The 23995-nt window shown below is 55.3% G+C and overlaps 3 protein-coding genes across 9 annotated transcripts; 1 reads left to right on the plus strand and 2 right to left on the minus strand.

Annotated features, from left to right (window-relative positions):
- Nucleotides 1–6216: 6216 nt before the first annotated feature.
- On the plus strand, nt 6217–10396 carry Perm1 (PPARGC1 and ESRR induced regulator, muscle 1). 4 transcript variants are annotated; one of them, XM_010627645.3, is made up of 4 exons: nt 6217–6323; nt 7102–9306; nt 9882–10007; nt 10260–10396. In XM_010627645.3, exons 2-4 carry the CDS (start codon nt 7398–7400, stop codon nt 10370–10372), a joined length of 2148 nt encoding a protein of 715 aa, XP_010625947.1. In that variant the 5' UTR covers nt 6217–6323; nt 7102–7397; the 3' UTR covers nt 10373–10396. The 4 variants fall into 4 exon arrangements, with proteins under 4 accessions (XP_010625947.1, XP_019063511.1, XP_019063510.1 ...); XM_019207966.2 differs by having other exon boundaries at nt 9885–10007; XM_019207965.2 differs by having other exon boundaries at nt 7249–9306.
- Nucleotides 10372–19166, minus strand: Plekhn1 (pleckstrin homology domain containing N1). Of its 2 annotated transcripts, XM_010627647.3 has the most exons (16): nt 18269–19166; nt 18083–18182; nt 15482–15628; nt 15303–15383; nt 15149–15221; nt 14906–15033; nt 14701–14832; nt 14548–14628; nt 13999–14074; nt 13719–13867; nt 13465–13614; nt 13157–13297; nt 12782–12922; nt 12399–12629; nt 12088–12130; nt 10373–11998 (listed from the first exon to the last, which is right to left on the minus strand). In XM_010627647.3, exons 1-16 carry the CDS (start codon nt 18349–18351, stop codon nt 11895–11897), a joined length of 1860 nt encoding a protein of 619 aa, XP_010625949.1. In that variant the 5' UTR covers nt 18352–19166; the 3' UTR covers nt 10373–11894. The 2 variants fall into 2 exon arrangements, with proteins under 2 accessions (XP_010625950.1, XP_010625949.1); XM_010627648.3 differs by lacking the exon at nt 13157–13297 and having other exon boundaries at nt 10372–11998.
- Nucleotides 19167–19239: 73 nt separating this feature from the next.
- Nucleotides 19240–23989, minus strand: Klhl17 (kelch like family member 17). 3 transcript variants are annotated; one of them, XM_010627649.1, is made up of 12 exons: nt 23410–23989; nt 23201–23322; nt 22843–23064; nt 22320–22436; nt 21879–22092; nt 21486–21630; nt 21234–21401; nt 20948–21034; nt 20730–20818; nt 20562–20635; nt 20248–20429; nt 19240–20059 (listed from the first exon to the last, which is right to left on the minus strand). In XM_010627649.1, the coding sequence occupies exons 1-12, from the start codon at nt 23606–23608 to the stop codon at nt 19831–19833; spliced, it is 1848 nt and encodes a 615-aa protein (XP_010625951.1). In that variant the 5' UTR covers nt 23609–23989; the 3' UTR covers nt 19240–19830. The 3 variants fall into 3 exon arrangements, with proteins under 3 accessions (XP_010625951.1, XP_010625954.1, XP_010625952.1); XM_010627652.2 differs by having other exon boundaries at nt 23456–23532; XM_010627650.1 differs by lacking the exon at nt 20948–21034.
- Between the last annotated feature and the right edge of the window lie 6 nt (nt 23990–23995).

The raw sequence follows: 23995 nt of genomic DNA on the forward strand, positions 1-23995 counted from the left end.
CCCCCCGCCAAGAAAGCGAGCGCCTTGCCGCGGGGAGAGGAGCCGGCCCTAGCCAGTCGGACCCCAGAAAAGCCCTCAGCGCGGTGAAGCCCTGTGCAAGGTGGGTCTGGGCAGAGCCGAGGGGGTGCTGGAGGGACAGTGGAGCGTGGGGTTCAGCCGCGCCCGGACCCGCTCCAAGCAGATCGCGGAGAAGCGGCGCCGAGCCTGCACCAGCGAGCGCCTCGCCCAGCTCCAGGCCTTCACCCTAGGCACCGGGGAAGATGTCACGGGGGTGGAAGGGAGAATCGAGGTCCCAGCCCCGGGAACGTGGGGCGCCCGTCGCCCATTCCCAGCCCCAGATCTGCCGCCACTCGAAACTGAGGAAGGCTGACATCACGAACATGACCATGAGACTCCTCACAACCTGCATTGTGTGCAGGCCACAGGTGAGGCGCGGGCCAGCTGGGCGGTGAGGCAGAAGGGGCGCGCCCTCGAGTCCTCGTTTCTTGAGCCTCCAGGCTGGGCACCGACCCCGCCTGCCGGGGCAAGTATCGCTCCGGCTTCACGGAAAGCCTGGCCCAGGTGAACAGCGTCCTGGCCCATTGCTAGGGCGTCCGCCGACGTGCGCTCCGCTCTCTGCGCCACTTGACCGCCTGCCTCCACCGGCTGAGCCCCGGGTGCCCAAGCTGGGGCTGCAGGGCCGCGGTGGGCCCTGGAGGCCGTTTATGAGCAGCGCGGGGTGCTACAGTGCGGGCTTGGCCGAGACGGTACTAAGTCCGAAAACGATATCTGAGCAAAGAGGGTTTTTCTCGCAGCTGGCTGACCTATCAAGAGCCGCTATCAATCACGTAAAGTAAATGTAACTTCCTCAACCAATGCACTGATGATGGTAATAAGCATTGCTTCTGTGTCCCCACCACCTTCCCTTAACCCATATAAATCTAGTTCACTGCCGGCTTCGGCTGATCGCTTTGTGGAGAAATCCCCAATCAGTCCGCTGAGTATTAAACTTGCGTCCAACCTCCGAGCGCGTTGTCTATAATTCTTGGCTTGATCCTGCTATACCACTGAGAGCTGTCACACGGTGGACTGCAAGTCTGCCGTTATAGTACCCAGTGTTTTTAATTCCAGGGCCCGCCTCTTCCTTTTTTTTGGCGGGGGGGTTCTTTGTGAATAGGCTGGTTCCTGAGAGCCACCAGCCCGGGCCGCGCTGCACGTTCAGTCCGGCGCTGGCTTCCAGTCTCGCGCTGGCCCCAGGAAACCCATCCCCTAGGTCCCATCCCTCCCAGGCTTTGTCCCGCCGGGCTAGCACCGCCCTTCCCTGGCACCGCCCCCAGCCGGGACTTGCTGAAGAGCTGCCTAGGTGCTGGAAATTTGGAATTCCTTGGGGTGGCTCTAGGGTGTGATGTTCCAGGAGGCGTAAGCAGGAAGGTGACAGTCAACAAGCTTTCCAGGATGTATCTCAGTGGTGGAAGGTGCTGAAAGATTCAACTCTGCATACCAGCCCCTTTCACATGTCCATCACCCAATGAAAGGTAGGTTGTGATGTAGCTTTACAATACGATATTATTTGACAAAAATGAATGAAGTACTGATACTGTTGTAAGAATCAAGGGCTGGCGATTTAGCTCAGTGGTTCCTCTGCCTGCTTCATATGTAAGAATCTAAAAGGCTGGAGAGACTCCAGGGTGAAACAGGAGTACTTCATTTCAGGTTTAAGGTATACACTGGCTCAGAGTGTTCAACAAAGAGAAGTTCCAGCTTGTGTACATTTTGTTGAAGAGGGTGAGGTAGAGAGGTAGCAAGTGAGTTTACCGGAACAGGACAAGGGCAGACAGTTTTGTTACTTTGCCTTGAAAAAAGACAGGTCCTATGAATCATATGAGAACAGAGTGTCATGAACTTTGTTTATGGGACATAGTTGTTAATTTTATCTGTACCAGAACAAGGAGTGACAGCTACAGGGGAATGATGGGGGCTTCCTGAGGCTGGGAAGGACTTGTTTTTCTTTAAGTCCTGCCTCATTGCTACAATTTGGAGGGACCTTGAAATTATTATGCTTTGAACAAAGCAGTCACAGATGGTCACATAATGTATGGTTCCATTTACATGAACTGTCCAGAGTATGCGAATCAGTAGAAAACAGATTAGTGGTTCGCTGGAGCTGAGATAGAGAAATGTGGAAAGACAGTTTATGGGCATGAGGTTTCTGTGGGAGGTGATGAAAATGCTAAAATTGATTATGATGATAACTGTACAACTCTAACCATGTTAGAAACCACTGAATTTAAGTGGGTGAATTATATGATGTATCAATAAAACTTGTTAATTCCCTCCCTAAAAAAGCAATATTTAGCTCAGTGGTTCTGCCGCCTGCCTTGCAAGCGCAAGCTCCTGAGTTCGATCGCTGGTCAGTACCCCCACCCCCTAAAAAGTAAGAAATACTGCTGGTATCACATGATTGTAATCTCAGCTACAAATGAGGCCAAGACAGAAGGATCATAAGTTCAAGTCCAGCTTGGGCAACCTTAGTGTAACACTGCCTCAAAGTAAAAATTATAAAAGGGCTTGAAGTAGTTCAGTGGTAGAGTGATTCTAGATTCAATTCCCAGTACCGCCAAAAATAGATACAAGAAATAAAAAGGGTTGGAGCTGTAGCTTAATGGTAGGATGCTTGTCTATCATGGATGAGACTCTGGGTTCAGTCCTCAGTACCTGCCCCCAACCCAAACAAAAGTCTAATGTATTGTATGTTTAAAATATTTGTGGGCCGGGGATTTAGCTCAGTGGTTCCGCTGCCTGCGTTGCAAGCACAAGGACCCGAGTTCGATCCTCAGTACCAAAAAACCCAACAAAAACAAAACAAAAAATAAATATTTGCAGTTTATTCTGTGCTACTTCAGTAAGACCATTTAAAAATAAGACAAAGCCAGTGTGTGAGCAGAACATTTAAGACTGCTTGGCTTGTAGTAACTGTTCAAAGGTAGCTATTATTTATGAGAACTGACTGTCAAGTACTTAAAAGGGGCTGCAAGGCTTCAGGAAAAAGGGTGTGGTAACACCCCCAAGAAATCTTCACCCAACACTCTCCTGAGTAGAGGGGGCAGGACCATTCCCTCCTACCACCCTGGGTAGGGGCCCCAGGTCTACCAGGCTCCCAGTGTGGTCATTGCGCCCTCTAGTGGCCATAGGGACACAGCGGGCTGAGCTCTTTTCTGCCGCTCCCAGATCTGAGGGCATCACTGTCTTGCACTCCTTCCACCCACCTGGCTCACGTGCTGGCCTCTGCAGAGAACTAAGGTCCGCCTACTGCATTACCAAGGTGGCATTTCCTTCTCCCTGGGTTGAGATGTGCTAGAGCCCTGCCCAGATTCCCGGCCCCACATCCCCCGACTCATGAATGGAAGAGGCTTCCCTCTGAAGGCTCTTCAACTGCAGTGACAGTTTGCCTCAGAATTCCCGCTCAATTCTAACCATGCCTGTGGTAAGACCCTTCAGTCCTACTGTCCCAGTAGGAGCCACCTTCTCTCAACCTGGGAGCCACCTTCTCTCTCCACAGTTTAGTCAGAGCATTTTCTAAAAGCCTACATCAGGTCATATCATCCTGAAGCCCATTTCAAAGCCTCATCTCAGGTCAGTCGTGTGGTGCTCACCTCTGGGCCCTTGTACACAGCCTTGCGTGTGTGTACCTCTCAAGCTGTGACTGGGTGACATTGCCTGGCTGGGGTCACTGAGCCCCATATGTGAATAAAACTGGGCTGTGACCCTATCTGCCACCACCCCTGAAAACCAATGCCAGGTGCGTTGCTGATTCAAGTGTGAAAACTAAAAAAAATGAAGTTTTATTTTTTTTTAAAGCAGGAATATCTGGCCAGGCCTGGCATGGTGGCACATTCCTGTAATCCCAGTACCTGGGAGGCTGAGGCAGCAGGATTGCCACAGTTTAAGTCTACCTTGGGCTACATAGTGAGTTTGACACCAGCCTGAACTACGTAGTGAGACCTTGTCTCAAAAAACAAAAAACATGAGGGCCAGGGATTTAGCTCAGCGGTTCAGTGGCCTGCCTTGCAAGCGCAAGGACCCGAGTTCAAGCCCCGGTACCAAAAAAACAAAAAAACAAAAAAAAACAAAAAAACCCACATGAATATTGAGGATATACTCAAGTGAAATAAATAAGTCACACATGTGTAAATACCGAATAGTTTCTCTGGTGTGAAAAACTATAACTATACATAAGATCCTAACGGTATAGTTGACAATGTGAAATAGGAAGAAAAGGGCTAAAGGTGTAGGGGAAGTGGGGGAAGGGTAGGGGAAAGGAGATAAGGGAAAAGAAAAAATATGAGAAAATTAAAAAATGAAAATAAAGTATCTGTAAATAGGGAAGGGAGAAGGGGTGAAGGGAGGGCAGAGGTAAGGGGGAAAAATGAGAACCAAGCCCTGTCATGTAATGGTACAAGATCCCAACGATGAATGTAACTTACTGTATACCTAAAATGTACCAATAAACTCAATGAGAAAACAAAACAAAACAAAACAGAAAAGACTATTTGTCTGGGTATGGTGGCATGTGCCTGTAATCTCAGCTACTTGGAGGCCAGAAGATCACAAGAAGACCAGCCTGGGCAACTTAGCAAGACCCTGTCTAAAACTTTAAAAATTTTTGTTAAAAAACATAAAGGGCTGGGAATGTACTTTACAAACACACACACACACACACACACACACACACACACACACACACACGAGTCCCGCACAGCAAGATTTCTCCATGGCTTGAGGTCAGGCAGAGTTATTTAAAAGGTCAGCAAAAAGTGCTAAGCATAAAGGAAATTGTTGATAAACCAAGTAAGTTAAAATGTAAAACTTCTGATCATAAAAAGGCATTGATAATTGCAGCTGTGTACCTCAGTGATGAGTTCTTGCACAGCATGCCTCATGCCTGAGGTTAAACCCTAAGTATCTCCCCCCTACTCTCTCCCCCATACACACACAAAAAGGAAGAAGCAGAATAAATAATAAACTGTGAATCAACGAAATATCTCTGATGGTTAAGCTTGTCAACTTGATTGGCTTGAGAGGTGCCTAGGGGTTTAGGGTGTGTCTCATGGATCACAGAGCCCTGACCTCAAGGTCTATGCCTGGCCCCTGGCCCCTTCCCCTCTTGCACTGGTTCCCTGCTCTGCTTCCCAGCTGCCACTAAGTTAGCATCTTCCTTCACCACGCCCCTCTGCCATGTTGTTTCTGCTTGGAGCTTGCTGACCAGAGACTGAATCCTCTGAAACTGGGAGGAGCCAAATAAATAATTTCTTCCTTTAAATTGTGAGTGTCAGGTATTTGGTCCCAGCAATGGGAAAGCTGACTAACACGGGGTAGAGTGGTGGCACAAATCCTGAAGAGACATCTTCACAGATGACTCATGCCATGCTGGTACAGTGGCACATGCCTGTAACCCCAGCTTCTGAAAAGGCTGAGGCAGGAGAATCAAAAAAAGTTGAAAGCCAGCTGTTTAGTGAGACCCTGTCCGAAAACAAAAAATAAAATAGGGGTAGCGGCAAAGCTCAATGAGAAGGTCCTGCGTTCAACACCCTCCTCCCAAAAGAAGGGTCCTCCTGGACCCCTAGTTAAATGGATAAGTTTGTAGAGACAGGTTGGGAGGTCCATTACAGAAGCTGTGCCACCCACTGTTCTCTTCTGGAGGCAGGAGATCAGGAGTGAGCCTACTCAGTCCCTCCAGGCCTTCCCTACCCTCTCTGTGGCCTGAGGTCCAAATCTGTTTGGAGAGGCCTCCGCTGACAGCAATGAGTACCCCCACCTGGCCCCAGACTCAATGACAGGATCAGCAATACCTGGCTTTGAAATGGGCCCTGCAGGCTGGGGATTTAGCACAGTGGCACCATGCCTGCCTTGAAAGTGCAAAGTCCTGAGTTCGATCTCTGGTACCAAAAGAAAATAAAAAGAGCCTTTGGAGTTCAGGCCAAGTAGGCAAGGCCCCAGTGGGTAGGGTGAGTGGAGGCTTCTTGCTGCTGGGGACAGCAAGGCTTGTACAGTGCTAATCCACTGGTCACCCATCATCTCTGGTTGGAATCTGATGTGACCTTGGCTGGTGCCAGCTTGGGCCAGGCCTTGCCCTAGGAAGGAGTCCCGCAAGTAGCTGGAGGCCCCTCAAATGCCATCTATTTGTGGCCTGGGCCCTGACACTGGCACAGATCACATGTGAGCACAGAGGCTGGGTATTTTTGGCAGTGGGGGGTGGAGCTTCCAGAGCCAGCCCAGCAGCATGCTGCTTTGGGATAGGCACTCAGATGCCCTGCTCCACGGCTCTGCTGGCTGCTGAGACTCAGGTAGGACATGGTCAACTTCTCCTTCCTGGCTAAGGGTCCAAATGGCAGGCCACCCCCTCAGAGGCTTCTCTAGGGCAAAAAAGAGGGTGTAGGTCAGTGGGTAGGAAGCCATGGTGCTCTGGCTTCTGGATATCTCCAGCTCAGGACTGTCCTAGCTAGAGTGACCTCCACCGCCTGGGTCTAGCAGTAGCTGAATGAGAGCTGATGAGCAGCCCCCATGGGACAGAAGCTGGAGGCCCCCTCCAGCTTGATTCACTTTGGTTCTCTGTGCTGTGGCAGAATGGGGCCTTGGGCAGCCAGGCAGAATTGGGGTGGGGATGCAGACCTTGGGGCTAGCCAGAAGGGGTTACTGGGGGTCCAAGGTCTGATCTCTGCTCCACAACCTCAGGTCCAGGCCCTTCCTGCTGAACCCTGAGCTGGCTCTAGCCAGCAACAGTGTGACCTTGGTGAGCTCAGAGGAAAACTGTCCCAGCCAAGGCTAGTGGAAGGTCATCACCTTGAAGGCTGGGCACCTGCTGGATACTACAGCCACGTTCTGCAGCCAGCTGTCTCATAGGGCACCCTGGGACAGGCCAGGCTGACCATCACCCGAGGAACTGACCCCTGGTGGGTTGTCCTTAGTACAGACCATGTTGAGGGAAGCAGAGGAAGAGAGCCTTACCCATCCATCAGGAAATCTCAGAGATGAAGGAATGGCATTTCTGGGAACAAAAATTCAAACATGACAGATGTCATGTTTTTAGTGTACTTCATTAATATATAATATATTTGGTTTTAGGACTGTGACAATGTGTATTATAAAGTTGCCATTTGGAGCCGATTTGGAAATAGGGAAAGCGAGAGTTGGGGATTTTATAATTCAGAAGAAATTAGATTTGACAGAAGCACAGCTTCTCCTCTGGGACCCTGCTCTGCTTTCTTCCAGGGTGGAGGTGGAGAGCTGGGCAGGGGGGTCTCCCCTAGTGTACACAGGACAGTGGCATCATTTGTAGGCTTGTGCCTGGAGCCTGGACACCTGAAGATCCCATCTGGCACCAAGTCATGTCACCACTTCAGAGCCTCTGCTGACCTGTGATGGACAACTTCCAGTACAGTGTCCAGCTCAGTGACCAGGACTGGGAGGAGTTCTCAGCCACCGCTGATGAGTGTGGCCTCTTACAGGCTGGTCTGGCTTCTGGGGACGAGCTCTTTTCCAGTGACATTGACCAAGGGGACAGCAGTGGTAGCAGCCCACCTGGGCCCCCACCCCTCCTCACTGGGCAACTGGCATCCCAGGGAAAGAGCTGTCAGGCCTGTGAGGAGGAGGGCAGTGTGGCCACTTGGCAGCTGGCCAGCAGGTCTCTGTGTGAGCCAGTCCTGGCTCTGGGGGCCAATAAGCAGGCAGCCGGCACGTCTGCACAGCCTGAAGCTCTGTTGTCCTTCAGCTTGGGCACTGCCCTTCCTGACCAGTGCTCCTCCTTTCTTGGGTCAGTAGATCCCAGTGACCCGATGCAGAGGTTTCTGCAAGGCCCTGCCCCCAATCCCTCTGGTGAGCCCCCCCAGAGTTCTAATTCCCCCTGCCACACTGCCATCCCTCAAAAGTCCCCCAACAGTCCTGACACCCTTCTGCGGAGCCCTGGCCGCAAGAAGAAGCGTGCAGCAGGGGCCAAGGGGGGCAGATACTCAGATACCCCAGGGCCTGCTGTGGCCTCACCAGGCTTTGCAAAGCTCTCTGAGGCCAGGCCTAAGGAAAGCCTTGGTCTGGCTGGGGCCAGGGGTAAGGGGTCTGGGGCTGGGACAGCAAAGACGATGGCAGGAGCCCAGAACAAGCCTCAGCCAGACTCTGCAGGTGCTCTCTCCATTCCTGTCCCCATAACTGAGCAACATACAGACCAGACCAGAATGACCCCCAGAGATGAGTTACACAGGGCTTCTGTACCTGTCCGAGAGGCTCATCGAGCTGCTTCCATGGCTGAGGCAGATGAAGCTCCACCTATAACCTCTACCAAGCCCAAACCTGAAGTGGCCTTGTCTACACCCGACTCCATACCTCAACTGCTTTTGGATCTGCCTGTCTCAGTGGCTGTGCCCGGTAGGGCTCTGCCTCATTCTGCTTCCAGGACTGAATCTGATGTAGGAGCATCTACAGCCGTCCCTGGGGCTGAGGCTGTGGCGCCCTCCCAGCATCCTATTCTCCAGATGAAGGCTGATATAATAGAGACACAGATAACTGTGCCTTCAAGAGGGCACCAAGAGAAACCTGGAGGGGCTCCTGGACATACTTTGGGGGAGCCTCCCCCAGGCCCTGCCCAACTCCCCAAGAAGAAAAAAGTACGATTCTCCATGACTGCGCCCAGCCCTGAGGACCCAGGATCAAAAGAGGCTATAGGTTCACCTTCATCAGCTTCAGCCTGGCCCTCAACTCCAGGGATGGCAGTGGGGGGCCGCGAGGGGTCTGCAACCTGGGATGCAGTGGCAGTTGGGCCTCGGACCCCCCAGCCTCGGATTCTCAAACACCTGCCACCCCCTGCTCCCTCTGCTTCTGCAGGTACTGGGTCTGGGAGTTGCTTTGCAGTGACTCTCCCTGAGGCCTATGAGTTCTTCTTTTGTGATACCATTGAGGAGGAGGAAGAGGAGGAGGAAGGTTCCAATGAGGAGGAAATAGCCAGCCAGGCACTGGGTGATGTCCAATGGCCGGACATATGCGAATTTTTCTTCCGGGACTTCCACACACAGACATTGGGGCACCAGGGGAGCTGCTCCCCCAGTCCACCTCCAGGAGCTGACCCTGCAACAACTGTGGCCCCTGGAGACCCAGTGCCCTTCTCTATCCCTGAGGCCTATGAACACTTCCTGGGGGAGGACAGGTTTCGGGGTGAGGTGCCCCCCATTCCCCTTCTCCAGCTGCAGACCTTGGAGACCCCCAGGAACATAGGGACAAGGACCCCACCTGAGCCTGGCCCAGCCATAGTGGAGCAGCTCAGCCTGGCAGCCAAGCGGGCAGGTAGGTGCTGCTCAGGCTCATGGCCCATCCAGGCTCTGAGAACACACTGTCCAGGGAGATAGGCCAGGAGGGATGTGGGGAGGGCAGGGAGGATCCTAGGTCCCCAGCCAGTGGGGAGTCCTCAGGGACCTACTGGAAGAGAAAGGTAAGCTTAAATTTTTCTAGCTCACACATGGTAGCCCAGACCAGACCCAGGCACTAGTGGGGCCTTGCTGCCTTCACGGCCTGGCACTGGGAGCAGACTCCTGATTTTCCCTCTGGGAGCTATGCTGCAGACCAGGAAATGGTAACACCCCAAACTATCCTGATGCAAGTGTGAATATGCTACCCAGGGCCTCTGAGGAGACATCACAAGGAAGATGTGACTCATACACATCAGAGGACAGACCTGTCCAGGGTGGGTGTGTAGGGCAGATGTGTTTAGGGCAGGTATGTCTAGGCAGGCGTGTCCAGGACAGACGTGTCGTGTCCCAGAACAGATGTGTCCTAAGGCAGATGTGTCTGGGCAGGCATGTCTCAGGACAGATGTGTTTCACAGTGAACAGCTGAGTTAAGGGTGAACTTCTTTTTCCAAGGAGAGCTCCGGCGACCCCTCACTTCATTTACCTTCAGTCAGAATGACATGTGTCTGGTGTTTGTAGCCCTTGCCACATGGGCTGTAAGAACCTCAGATCTACAAACCCCAGATGCTTGGAAAACAGGTTTGGGGGCCACAGGGGCAGAGGGAACTGGTGCCTCAAACCAAACCAAGGGGCCACAGTGCCCAGTCTTACCTTCTGCGCGGGTAGAGATGGGGTGCATGGGGAAGCATGGGTTTCTCCCAAACTATACCCACCAATTGCTGGCCCATGTCCAGCCCACTGTCCTTGCCTGCTGGTTGTTTTGCCCTTTGAGGACTAGATCAGTCATGTGGGCTGGACTGGCACCCAGGAAAACTTGTGCTTCCCTTGCAGTCTTGCTGGCCAATATTGGCACCATCTCTGCTATCCGCTACTTCCGCCGGCAGGTGAGGCAAGGGCGCAGCACCAGCTCCAGCCCCAGCCATGACCCCAGCTCTAGCTCCTAGGACCAGGCCTGGTCTAGGAAGACTCAAGACAAGGAGATGAACAGAGATGTCCAGGATGAACTGCTGCCCTCCTCCTTAGCCTGGAACCCCGGACTTCTACAGTATGCAGGAAGGAACCAGTGTCCTTGGTTGCTGGCTCCCTGGGACCCCACATGAGGGGCCAGCCAGGGGCCAAGGTCAGGGTCATTACCCACACCTGAGGGGAGAGGAGACTTGTAATTCTGGGTGGGTAGAGGATGAGCAAGGAGCTAGTTAATAGGTACCACATTAGCAAATAAAACACAAGGCACCCAGTTAAAGCTGGATTTCAGATGTAATATTTGAGACATACTTGTACTAAGAAATTCCTTGTTGTTTATCTGAAATCTAACTTAACTGGATACCCTTTATTTCATCTGGTCGGATACATAGGTGGAATGTGTTACAGGAAAGGGCCCTGGAATTAGGAGTGTCAGAGAGCAGCAAGGTCCCACTGGGTCTAGTGGGCCTGGGATGGGGACACTAGGTGGCATAGAAGGTGGTGGGAGTGGTTTTCCAGGGATTACACCTTGTGCATTATAGGTTAGGATGGCAAGGACCTCACAGGCCCCTCTGAACCCTAAGGCCTGAGGTCTATGGCCAAGACCCGGCTGAGTGCCCGCTGGAGTCAATGAGCAGGTGCCCAAAGGATGCCTCCAAGGCAGATCCTGCAGTCTCTACAGGGTGGGACAGTGGGCAGGGTCTGGGCTCCTCTAGGGAGCCATAGTCAAGGATACAGAGAACTTGGTGGCCTCAGATGGAAGAACTGGGCTCTTAGGATGGTCCCAGGAGTCAGAGATGGGCAGAGAGGTAGGTGAAAGACCCAAGGTGAAAGAGCAGTGGGTGGATTCAGGAGGCAGAACTCAGGGTCCCCAGGATGGTGAGAACCCCTTACTGCTCAGCAAGAACATAGAGACTCAAAACCAATAAAAACTCCCCTTTCTTGTTTATGGCATCAGTGTCTCTAACCAGCCCTTCCCTACACAGCCAGCAATATAGGACTCTCTCACCATTCTTGCTATGTACTCGTACTCATACTTCTGCACTTGAAACTCACACCTTGTTGACCTCTGACCCGTGTGCCCTCAGACCTCACATACTCTGACCCTCACAGGCTTGCTCAGCCCTCTGATCTTCACATCCACACCACTTCCACTCCAGCCATTTTTCTCTTCAGGTCCCCTCCATCTGGGGAGGCTCCTGTGGTTCCCCAGGACCTCCCTAGTGTCCTTCCCTAGGCTGTGGTCAACCAGACTAACCACAGTGTCCCTAGGGATAAGGCATCTCTTCCTGGCTGCTACAGCTGCTGGTGAAGCTGGGGAGCCAGGGCCAGGGGTGGGGGCTTCTCTGCCCTCAGGGTTTGGATGTGCCCTTAGCCTGCTGGGGTTAGACCCTGACTGTACAGGTGATGTGGGGCAATGGGGTACTGAGGGCACTGCAGATACCCTGGCAGGGCTGGCACTGGCAGGCTGTGGTTCTGAGAGGCAGCCCTGCCAATGGGCCATCAGATCCACTGGATGAACCCCGCCTCTGCCTCAGGCCTTCTGAGCTGTGGGCACTTCTGGTTGGAAGGAGATGAAGTCTTGTTCCAGATGGGGGACTTGACATCTGTTGGGGGGGGGTTGCGGAGAAGTGTTGGCTTGCAGAAAGCCAACTCCCTGTTGCTCATCCCAGAAGGAAGCAGGACCCTCACTCACCTGGGAGAGGTGGGCTGGATGAACATTCGCTGGTAAGAGAGACCTGGGAACCCCAAACCACAAGTCTGATAATTTGGGTGATCAGCATGTCAAATCTACCAGACCCTCCTGCCTATGACCCTGGGTCTACACTCTCTCCTCCTGCTGCCCTACCCCTGTCCTGAAGACCTCAGTCCCTGTCCCTGGTCTCTGCTTGTCCCGTATTCTCTTGCTTTTCTCCTTCCCCTTCAGATTCCTAGGAGCCCCATGCCCCCACACTGCACCCTTCAATCCTAGGGCCTTTTGATACCAGTTTGGGAGTTGAAACTCACAAGTTGAGGGGAGTCTGAGGGCTGAAGGCCCCGGCCCTTGGTGGAGCCTCGGTGCCTCTGAGAGGCTCGGAACCACAAGGCTCCCTTCTTGGAAAGCAAGTGGTGATCTGGAGGTCCAGGAGACCTGGAGAGTCTGGACAGGCTGGGGTCTGAGACAGGCACAGACACAGGGACCGAGGGGAATGGGCTTGAAGGCTCAGGTCCAGGTGAGCTCTGCATCACACTGAGGAACTGTCAGGAAAATGTGGGTAATCTGAGGCCCTGGGCTGGGCCATGGTAGAACCCAAGGACCACTGCCCCAGAAACCCCTTGGTCTCCAATCAGTCCTGAGAAGGCCTCAGGCCATTGGCACATGCAGCCCCATGGCCCAGCAGAGGACTGACCTCATCCAAGCCCTGGACATCTGTGATCTTGAGGTGGGAAGTGGCAGGTGGGGTATAGGGGTCAGCATAGAGCGGCGAGTGTGAAGCCTCTAGAGAGTGTTCTGGGGCTTCTGGGCCACCCTCCAGCCTCAGCCTGCCCACCTGCAGGGCACAGAAGGAAGAGAGATTCTTCAAGGCAGAAGAAGCTAGAGCCTCCTGTCCTCTAAGCAGAGGCCCACGGGGGCTCCAGGACCACCTAAACCAGTGATGGTGAACCTTTTAGATGATACAAATGGCCCACAGCGGCATGCGTGCCATAGGTTCACCACCACTGATCTAGGGTGAGAGACAGAGCCAGGGAGGTGGAGGCAGTGGGGAGAGCGGCCTGGAGCCTACTTGGGCCAAGTCCAGGTGCAGTGGTGCTGATGGGCCAGGTGCCTCCCTTCGGGCCTTGCCCCTGGGTGACCGGCTGCTGCCACCACGTCTCAGCTCTGCCCTCCGTTGATCAACGCTGGCACAGCTGGGATTGGTCTGATCCTGTGGAGACCAAAGACCTTCCAGAGAATTCCCTGCCCTCCCCATTCTCTGAGGCTGCAGTGTTCCCTCCAGGATGAGCCCCCTCTTTGAAGAGTCAGGGTCCAGCCTTGGGATGGGGAGCAATGAAACCCAACTTCCAGCCCTCCTCTGCCACTCTAGGTACTCACAGGTGCAGGCCAGGCAGGACAGTCCACAGTGGATGGCATGAAGGACTCAGGGAGAAAGTGGCTGGTGCAGGCAGAGGATGGTGCTGGGCACCCTGAGTCCCAGCTGGTCCGTCCATCCGATGAGAGTGAACCTCGGCCCCCACCCACAACCTGGGCAGCCAGAGGTGAGTGGGTAACTGATCCATCTCCTTGACCCATGCCCAGCCCCAGCCTCTGTTCCCAGAGCTTGAGCTGTGGGGCCCTCAGACCCTCACCCGTGTGGGCTCCTGCAGCCCTGGGGGGCTCTCGAGGCTGGGCAGCAAGGATGCCCCATCTCTGCGGGAGACAGTTCGAAGGCAGATCAGCCAGTGGCTGTAGTCTTCGTAGCTGGCACATACCACTCGGATGGTGTTGATGAGGTGGCCTGGTATACAGAGACATGAGGTAGGGGCCTGCCAGTATGGGGTGTAACCCACAGAGCCCCAGTAAAGTGCTGGGGCATCCACTGGGCTCATGCCCTCTCCCCACAGCCCAGCCAAGCAGAGCCCAGGGCACCTTCTATCAGGAAGGAGCGAATCTGCTTCTCCTCTTCCTCCAGGTTGATGTGGATGGCACTGAGTGGCAGCTCCCCCTGCAGATGCAACAAGTGAGGACAAATCCCAGCAAGAAGCAAACCCAGCTCCAGCCTGGCCCCGCCCCTTTGTCTTCTCTGGAGCTGTGCTGGACACTAACATAGCTGACAGGAGGCCAGGCAGTTCCCTGTCTGTCCTGGGGACAATCTTGAGTCTCTGGTGGCCTGCACCTGTCCATGGCAGGTGCAGGAAGACACTTGTGGGGATTGGCCCCTGGAAGTGAAGCCCCTGTGCATGCTTTTCAGTAGCTGTGATTGCACACAAGGGACACACTTGGCCCAGAGCACACAGAGGTTCTCACAGGAAGAGCTGCTCAAAGCTGAGACCAGAGTGACCAGGGCAATGGGGATGGATGGGTGGGGCCACGTACACTGTCCCAACAGGCCCTGAAATACAGGTTTCTCTTGAGCTGCTGCCCCACCCCCACACATACTGCTCGCCTGGGGTGGCCTGGGGATGGAGGAGGGCCCACCTTAAAGCTGAGCCCATCTGGCTCCTCAGAGAAGATGGCCAGGGATGCTGGGTACAGGACCAAGAGCCGGTCCCACTGCTCCTGTGAGGGTCAGAGGACAGAGTGGGCTGGGGTACCCAGGCCTGGTCCTACCCCCCACTTCCTCACACCCACCTTTGAGGGAAGGTGCTGTAGTTTGACCCTGGAGGCACAGATGGCGCCACCCAGTGGTTTGCGCCCTGTTGCCTTCCTCATTGGGTTCAGAGGGCACTGCAGAGTCCAGGGGAGCTCATTCCTCAGGGGTCCCTAAGGAACAGGAGGTCAGGGCAGCCAGGGGGGACCGGGATCGGGGAGGGGTCTGCAGGTTCAGGGCACTGACCTGTGGGGGTGCTGTGTGGCAGTGCTGCAGTCCCCCCACCAGGGCCATTTGCTTCTCCAGATGGTACAGCCAGCTGCTGAGCTCAGCCTCGGTGGGGCAGAGAACAAGAAGGGGGGCAGGCAGTGGGCCTGGGGCAGAGGAGAGAGCAGGCTGGTGGTGAGTCCAAGGAAGCCAACAGGGGAGGTACCTCTCTGAGGGCTGCATGCAGACCTGGGCCTGGGTAGGGAAGCACCTGACACACACCTGTGATCTGTAAGGCATGCTCTCTGGACCCCTCAAGTGGGCAGATGCTCAGGTCTGATAGTGGTAACAGCCCCTGACAAAGCACAAGATAGGAAGGGCTGTGGAGTCCCAGGGGCACAGCCCCTCCTTCTGTTGGTATTCCCCCAACACATACCTGGAATGTGAGGCCTTCAGAGCCATGGGCTTGGAAGTAGAGGTGGGAGGGGAACAGCTCCAGGAAACAGTCACTGACATCCTGTGGAGAGAGGGCTGCCAGTCTGGGGTTCTGGGGGCAGCCTGAGCTGGCAGGATGCTGGTCCCCCAAGCCTGTCACCACCTGTCCCTGGCTCCCACCTGGCTGTGTTGGAACCTCAGCTGGACCTTGGCGTAGTGCACGACCTTGCCCAGGTTCCTTACAGGTATCCGCCGCCGGCCTTTCTTGAAGACACTCAGGAATGGCTGCTCCAGACCTTCTGGCCGGCTTTCCAGGCCTGAGACATCCTGGGGGAGTGGGACTCAAGGAAGGGGCCGATGGGGCCAGCAGCCTCAGCCAATACACACAGGGCTGGTCTCTCCACACAGACCACATGATGCACACATCCAGAGCACACAGAGGTGCAGACCCTAGCATACCCACAGCCTTTTCCCTGTGAAAACACTGTGGGCACATGTAGCTTCTCCACATTGGAGCTGCCTGATCTAGTGGCAGACAGTGAGTCTGGGACTCAGTAGAGGCTACCCTTAGCTTCATCATCTCCTATGCTGTGTGGCCTCCTTTAGTTCCTAACCTCCCCAGATCTAGAGGATCCTGGGGTGCCTGGGTGGGATAATAACGCTCATTGCCTGGTTCTACAACAAACAAAAATTATGCAGAAATCAGAAAAGCAAAGGCCCTGATTTGTAACCTTTCCCAATCTCTTTGGTGTACGTATTCTAGCTACCAACATGACAGCCATAAACTTAGGGCCAGAAAAGCCGGGTCAGCCAGCTCCCCAAAGCCTATGCCAGCCACTCTGCTCTAGGCAACCACTGCATGTACCTTCAGCCTATTCATAGCAAAAACAAAGGTCCTGGGGGAGTTCTCCAGGACCAGCCTTTCACCCACTTCTTTCCCTTTCTCTTACCTCTGAATCAGGGACATGCTTGTCTCAGGACCTCTGCTCTTGCTCTTCCTTCTGCTGGGGCCCTACAACCTGAACTCCACTCCACCCCTCAGGGCCTTGCCCAGATCTCTCCTTCTCATCTCGTCAGCACAGTCTCACTTGCCATATATCTCACTTATTTGTCTTGTCTGTCTCTTCCATGGGAATGGGAACAAGGTCTTTGTCTACTTAGTTTTCTTCTCTGTCACCAGAGCTAGGAGAGGGCCTGGGATGTGCTGGAGATGATGGGTAATGCATGTCTGCTGATGAGAGGGAGGGAGGGTCACTGTCTACACATTTAGCCAACACTGGCTCAAAGTTCTCTGTAAATGGGGGGTTTGAGATCAGATTAGGGGTCAGCTAGGAGATGGGTGCTAATGGGCTGGACAAGGCTAAGCTGGGTAGGGGTCACACTGCCTTTGGTGGATGCCAAGGGCCACCTGCATGGGCTGCTGTGTCCTGACCAAGCTGAGTCGCCTCTTGGGCAAGCCCAGGAATGTGAACAGACAGACACACAGCTCCCTGGCCTCCCTGCCTCTGGGTGAGGCCTTCTGCATCCACACCCAGTGTGGGAACTGACTCTGGGATGGCAGCTGTAAAAAATAGGCCATGAATCAGGTAGGGCTATGCAGTTGGTCCTGCAGCCCAGGCTCAGACCCGGGGCCCTGGTGAGGACTCAGCTTGGAGAAGTAGCAAGGCCAATTCACTGCAGAGGTGCACAATCCACTACAGAGTTCAGGTGCCCAGCTCTATTCCTGGCCAGAGCCCCTCCCCTGACTCCACCCTTCTGGCTCACTGAGTCCTACCCCTTCTCCAGATATGGTGTCTGGATGTCTGGGCAAAGGAGGACCACTAGGGCCACCATGCCTCCCAGGACTTCCCCAGCATCCTATAATGCAAATTGGGCCCAAGCAGTTGGAGGCAGGATTTGAGATGTGGCCACGTGGAGGCCACGTGGAGGGACCCAACTGGGCCAGGCCAGCTACCCTCTTCCACCCACTTCTCTGAGGCAGCATGGTTTAGGAGCCTTCTACTTGCCTGTGGGGAGCCCTGGGACCTCAGAGAATAGAGAGGGGATAGCATGGGTGTCACAGCAGGTGGGAGAGGTGGGCTCTCAAAGTCCATGCCAGCTGTCTCCAGGAGTGCAGGGTGAGAGCTCTGCCTGTGCTCCTGGCCCAGAGTCACATACATTCTTTCCTGCTATGCCTGGGGCATAGCAGAACCCACCCACCCCGGCTGGTACAGTTTCAAAGGAGACGGCTGTCTGTAGTGGTCAGGGCCCTCCTGACAGACCTGTCAGCCTAATGCCAGCATGTTGGGAAAAGGGCTGGGTCTCTCCCCTAGCTGGCCCTCAGTCCTGGGGGAGTGGGGTGGAGGTGGACAGGGGCTTGGGGCTGCCCCCTTGTTGTGTGGGGGATACAGTGGTGGCCACTGTAGAGGGTTGCTGTGGTCTGATACTGATAGCAGCTACCTGCAGAATACCCCAGGGAGAAACTGAGGCTTGGCATGGGTAACAGCCTGGCTCAAAACTGAAGGCCCCGCCCTGGCCACCTGTAGAGCTGCTCAAGACTGACTCAGTGCCTCTCAGTTTCGTTCTCGCCCACTTTCAGTAGATGAGCTGCCTGGGTGGGGCAGTGTCCACTTCCTCACCTCCGCTTTGGATCTGGGTCCCATCCTGTCCCCCCTGCTGCCCAGGAAGACATAATGTATACACTGTCACACACACAGTCAACCTGAGAGCCAGAGCCACTCAGACCCCAAGCCCAGCAACATGCGAGGACAACGCTCCAGAGGGACACGCCCCTCTGCTCACCGTCCCAGGGATGTAGTAGAAGATCCTGTCAGCCGCTGTGTCCCCATCGGAGCCAGCCTCCACACCAAACAAGCCAGCCAGCTTCCTGGAGTTGTCTTCTCTGAGGACAAGGGAAAGGGGCTCATGGCATGACACTGGAAACAGGTTGAGACCCTGTGTCCAGATGGCTGAGGCCTTGCCTCTCACCTATTTCCCTTCAGCGAGGGCTTTCTGGAAAAGGAGGCCCGCAGCCTCTTGGGGGCCTGAGGGACACACTGGCTGTTTCCCATGGGTGGTTGCGGCTGGCTGGCCTGGGCCGAGCTGGTTGCCAGTTCTGGGTCCTACAGGAGGCTCTTGCCCCCGCCTCCCCATGGTAGGCGGGGCTATGGATGTTCTGCCCCAACCAGGGGATGGGCAGGGAGGGGCTTTTCTGGGAGGGATTGGCCTCACTGGAGGAACCCAGCCTTCCATAAATGACTTCTTTCCACAAAGGGGTTGGCAGGCCTTGGGGCAGGAGGGAGAGGACATCTCTGACGGGACAATAGCCCCCACCTCAGCCTCTGGTCTAGACAGGAGGGGCCACCTGGGCCAGGTCTGTGAGCCTGCTGCTTATATTCAGGTCAGAAGTACCTGGGCATTGGAATTTGGTGAACCCAGGAACCCCTCCCCCTCCAGCTGTCCACCCTGAACCTGAGTACATATCCTGTTTCCATAACTCTAGTTGGTCTCTTGAGTCACCAGGGTGGTAGGGGATGTGTCTATGACTCTTAGCTGCCATGGCACGAGGAAGGGGAAGCCAAGACTTTTTCCCCAGCTCCTCTTGTCTGGGGTCAGTCATCACCCAAGGATGAAATCAGGGTCTCCAAGACTTCACCAAATACAGGAAGGTAGCTACAGGATTCCCAGGTGCCTAGGATAGTGTTGGTGAGGTGGGAAGCTTGTATCCCACTTGTACCTGCCACCTCGAGTCTGGAGTGTGACAGGAACAGTCGAGGACCAGGATGGCAACCAACTTTACTTGTCACAGAGGACACCACAGACCCTTCCCCACCTGGGCGCTAAATACAGCCTTGAAGCTCTGACACTAATGCAGTAACTCAGCTCACAGGTCCTCATCCTGGGCCGACAGAACCCTAGGCTGTGCTGCAGCTCTACAAGATGACAAAAAGGGCCAGAGATGGATACAGCCTCCAACCCGTGGAGCCCAAGAAGCATGTTTATTGTTCAAGTTGGCTCATATTGCTGTGTAGGGTCTGAGTGCTTATGTGTGCCCAGCCCCATACAAGATCCAGAAGACACCAACTGCAGACAAGACACAAGCCTGCTTAGTGCCCTTCCCAGGGAGTGCTTGGCTAGGCCAGATAAGAGCACTGTGAGAAGCATGGGCTAGGGGTCTGCACCCCTTCCTGCTCCTAATCCTCCTGCAGGGAGTGTCCACCATCATCACTCCTACTGCCCCTGGCAGGAAGTGGGGAAGAAACTCTGGAGAGCAGCCTGGTCCCCACACAGAGAGCCACGCTTGCAGAGTAAACATTTAAACTGGTAGCTGCAGTGCTGCTTCTCCATCAATAAATAATCTCAATAAATAAATGGCACACATACAGACAACAACTGAGGAATGAACGCAGACGTGGACAGACGGTGCAAGATGTCCCTGGTGGGAGCTGTGGACCCTGACTCCGACATGCAGCCAGCCGGGGACAAGGAGGTTTAGGGGCCACCCTGTGGGCTTAAGGCATGTAGGGACTCTGTGCAGTCCATACTGTAGGTCAGAGGCTGGTAGAGGACACGGACAGTGTAGGTGAGGATGGTGGTGGGAAGTTGAGCAGCTCCAGCACTGCCACGCCTACGCTGCTGCGCCGTGTAAACATGCAGGAGGCAGCCACCCATTTGTTGGTCCTTGGGTTGTACTTCTCAATGGAGTTGAGGCTGGAGCTGCCATCATTCCCCCCCACAGCATACAGCCATCCGTCCATGGCCACCAAGTCATGTGTGCTCCTGGGGGTGGGAAGACCACAGTGAGGCTGGGCAAGGGATTAGGAGGGGAGCTACTGGAGGGGTGGGGTTTGAGTGGGGAGCCCCAGGGGTGGGGCCAGGGTGAGAGAACAGCTCCCCCCAATGGCACATGCCCAGCACCGCCCTCTGTGGTGGCTGGAACTGTCCACTAACCACCCCTGACTTCGGACCTGCGGATGTTCATGGGTGCCACACTCTCCCAGGCGCCAGCCTTGGGACTGTATCTCTCCACTGAGTTGAGACAGCTGGTTCCATCATTTCCCCCTGCCACATACAAGGCGCCTTCTAGTACTGCCACGCCAGCAGAGCTTCGCCTGCTCAGCATGGAGGCCACGGGGGTCCATGAGTTCACCTGCAGTGGTGAGAGTACAGGTTGGAGACTAAGTCAACAAGGGTATCCCTCCCACTAAGAGCACCTACTTTGGGGTGCACAACCCCAGAGAGTACTGGGGAGGGGTGGTCATCATTGGAGTGCGTTATGCACCTGGGGCTCATACTTCTCCACAGTGGCCAGGTGTGAGGAGCTGTCATAGCCACCCACGGCATACAGGTTCCCATCTGTAGGAAAACAACACACCCTGGTGCTCCTGCTGGGTGTGAGGTGAGGGCAGGCAGGAGGGTAGGTGCACAGAAAGCAGGCGCTGTTACCCACCGAGTGTGGCCACACGCACATATCGCCTCCTGGTGCTCATGGCAGCAATGGATGTCCATGTTCCCGTCAGGGGGTCGTAGCGTTCAGCGCTGTGGGCACCAGATGGCTGCTGACCATCAGCCAGGACAGAGAAGTCATCCTGCCCCAGGGCCTGTCCTCCCAGGGTATGGCTGAAACCCCCTGCTGGGCACCACAAAACTCTGACATCAGAGTCTTACCACAGCAGACAGCAAGGCTTGCCGGGTTGGCACAGGTCACGGGGGTGCCTGCATGATCCTGGGCAAATGCCACCCTGAGGCCAGCCCCTGGACTGGAAGAGAGGGCCCCAGAGAAGAAAAGGGGCAGAAAAGAGCCTAGGCTTTGGTGCTGCTATGGCCTGAGGTGAAGCAGCCTTGGGGACCCTGGGATAGGTGGAACTTGTTCCTCCAGGCAGGCGTGACAGCCTCACCTCCTGCAGCTGAACCAACCCTGTGAGGCCACTGGGCCTCCAACCCCAGCTATTACCTGTTGAGGCAGGAAGCCCCGTCGTAGCCGCCAGCCGCATACAAAAGCCCGTGCAGGGCAGCTACACCCAGACAGCTTCGCCTAGTGCCCATGGACACTTCAGGCTGCCACGTATTGGTCACAGGGTCATATGACTCCACAGTAGCCAGATCTGAAGTCCCATCGTAGCTAGGAAAGGGTTCCATTACTCGTCACAGCTGGCCTAGCACATTTGTGCAGAGCCCCCTCCCCAAGTGTGACTGCTAGGCTTACCCTCCCACAGCATACAGCCTGTTTCCGACAGCAGCCACTCCCACCCTGGCTCGACGTGTGGACATGGAAGCCACCACATGCCAGCGGTCGGTCCGGGTGTCATATGCTTCACAGTCCCCGTGGATGGCAAATAGGCTCCCACCGCCTGGTGAGGGATGAAAGGGCAGGAAGGGCCCAGGTACACAACGAGTGGGAGGTTAAGGGCCATGGGTGTCCAAGATGAGAAGACATGGGGGCTGGGTTACACTGGTGGCTCAGACCCTACAGACACTTGAGAGGTCCCTGGATGGAGGAGGAGGGAAGAGCAGATCAGTGCAAGTTGGGCTTGTGCTGGGCATGAAGATGGAAGGTTCAGGGAAGCAACATGAAGGAGGAAGGGCTAGGCGGGCATACCCACAGCAAAGAGCACAGGGCCAGCACCCTCGCAGCGCCGGGGCCGAGTGCGGCTAGTGCCTAGGACGCCCCTCTGCTCGGGCAGCAGATGGAACTTGAGGGCCTCAATAAGCAGGTCTTTGCAGTCAGGATGATGCCGCACAAGGCTCTCAGCATCCACATGGCCCAGCAGAAAGTCACGGCCCAGAAGGGGCAGCCGCACACACTTCATCAGCTGGGGCAGAGAGTGCCAAGGTCAGGGAGACCCCCAGGCTCGCTTGCTCCAGGGCTCAGAGCCCCAGCCTCGAAGCCCACATCATCTTCATGATGGGTTCTCCAAGTGCTGTTCTTATCCCCATTTAGGTCCCTGACGGGAGAGGCCAGGGACTCCATGAGGTATACCCAGGTCTCAGTCACCTGTGTCCCTCCCAGACACATGGGAAACTCAGGACCTGGCCTCACCCGGGGGACATGTTGCCTCCGAGTGTCCACATCGTGTTTAACCCAGCTCAGGACTGCACGGTAGACGTCTTCCTCTGAAGGCACATTTAGGCTGTCGCTAGAGACCAATTCCAGCACCTGGAGATGGGGGCCCTCAGACCTTAGACCTGGGGAGGGTCCTGTGTGCCCAGGGAGCCCTGAAAGTGCCTGGGAAGGAAGTTTCAGCTGGGCAATCAGTGTTCCTACAGGGAGGGGCCAAGCAGGGTCAAGAGGCACAGATTTGGTTTCTAAGGGAGCCTAAAACCAGTGATAACAGTGACACAAAAACAGGAAGTAGGGATTATTGGCAGGAATGTGTTGACAGGATGGGGTAAAAGTCTGGTGGAATCACAAAATGGAAACAAGATTCCAGAGCCCTGGGAAGGACATGGTGTGAATGTGGGCCAGGAGGTGGGCACAAGGGTTGTGGGGCTGGTTGCTAGGGTTTTGTTTTCTGGCTTGGGGCTGGGGCATGGTTTGGGCTGCACCCCAGCTGGCATGTTACCTGCTTCAGTGGCAAGAGCATGAATTCCTCGGTCTTGGCCACGTCCACGAAGTGCTGCAGCACGTACCTGTGTGCTGCCTTGAGTAGGTCACTGCACGAGTGTGTGTCGGCAAAGCCCCGGATTCCCAGGCAGTTGGAGGGGTCCAGCTGACTCAGCAGGAACTTGCAGCAGGCATCTCTGACGCCATTCAGCTGCAGGAGGCTGGCAGCAGGGAGCAGTGTCTGCAGCCGCGGAAGTGAGAGTGAGGCAGAAGGGTGCTGGGGAAGCAGAGGAACTGGGAGAGGTGGGGAATGGCCTCAAGGGCCTCGGACTCAGGAAGACTGGGAAGACTGCCTTAGGGGACGGCAGCAGCCTCACCTGCACATTGCCCTCGCCCACCACAATCTCAGCTGTGTATGCAAACTGCACCAGTTGATCCAAGGCCTGAGGGTCGATGTCATGTAGCGTCACGTGTGTTTGGCGACTCTCACTCATCTCATCTGTAGGGACAAGAGAGCAGGAGGTCAGGTTGGTGTCCACCTGCAGGCCTGTAGTAAGACCTGTGTGCCACCCAGACAAGTACTTGCTTGTGAACATGGCGTGGAAATAGGGGCTGCAGGAGGCCAACACCACCTTGTGTGCACGGATCTCCTTGGTGGCCACATGCAGGACGATGTCACACAGGAGTCCGCGCTGCCTCATGCGGCTCATGGCTACGAAGGCGTCGTGATAGTGCCGCTTGGAGTTGTGGGCCACACTATGGCCTTCCCGGCTCAACAGCTGCATGGCTCCCTCCAGGGGGGGTGGGGGACGGGCCTGCCTGGGCCTTGCACGCTCTGCCTCCGGGCTGCAGGCAGGCAGGACCAGGTCAGGTGTGCTCTCCACAGCAGTTCAACCTACCCTTTGGACCTCTGGATATAGCCAAGGCAGCCAGGGTGTCAGCCATCGCTCCAGCCGTCCCATCGCACTTCCAGCAGCCCATGCCCTTCTCCATCGAGGACACTTTGCCACTACCCCACTCTCGCTCCGGACCTCCTCTTTTCCAAACCCGCTCCCAACTGGTGGAGCTGCGATCTGGCGCCCTGAGAGCGACCTGTCCAGCCTCTCTGTGCACCGCAGGCCCATTAGACGCGTGCTCCCTCCCCAATGTCCACCCGCCAGTCTTCAAGGGGC

This window comes from Fukomys damarensis, unplaced genomic scaffold (assembly GCF_012274545.1).
Source record: "Fukomys damarensis isolate Sample0158 unplaced genomic scaffold, DMR_v1.0_HiC HiC_scaffold_23, whole genome shotgun sequence".
In the NCBI taxonomy this organism is placed as follows: Eukaryota; Metazoa; Chordata; class Mammalia; order Rodentia; family Bathyergidae; genus Fukomys; species Fukomys damarensis.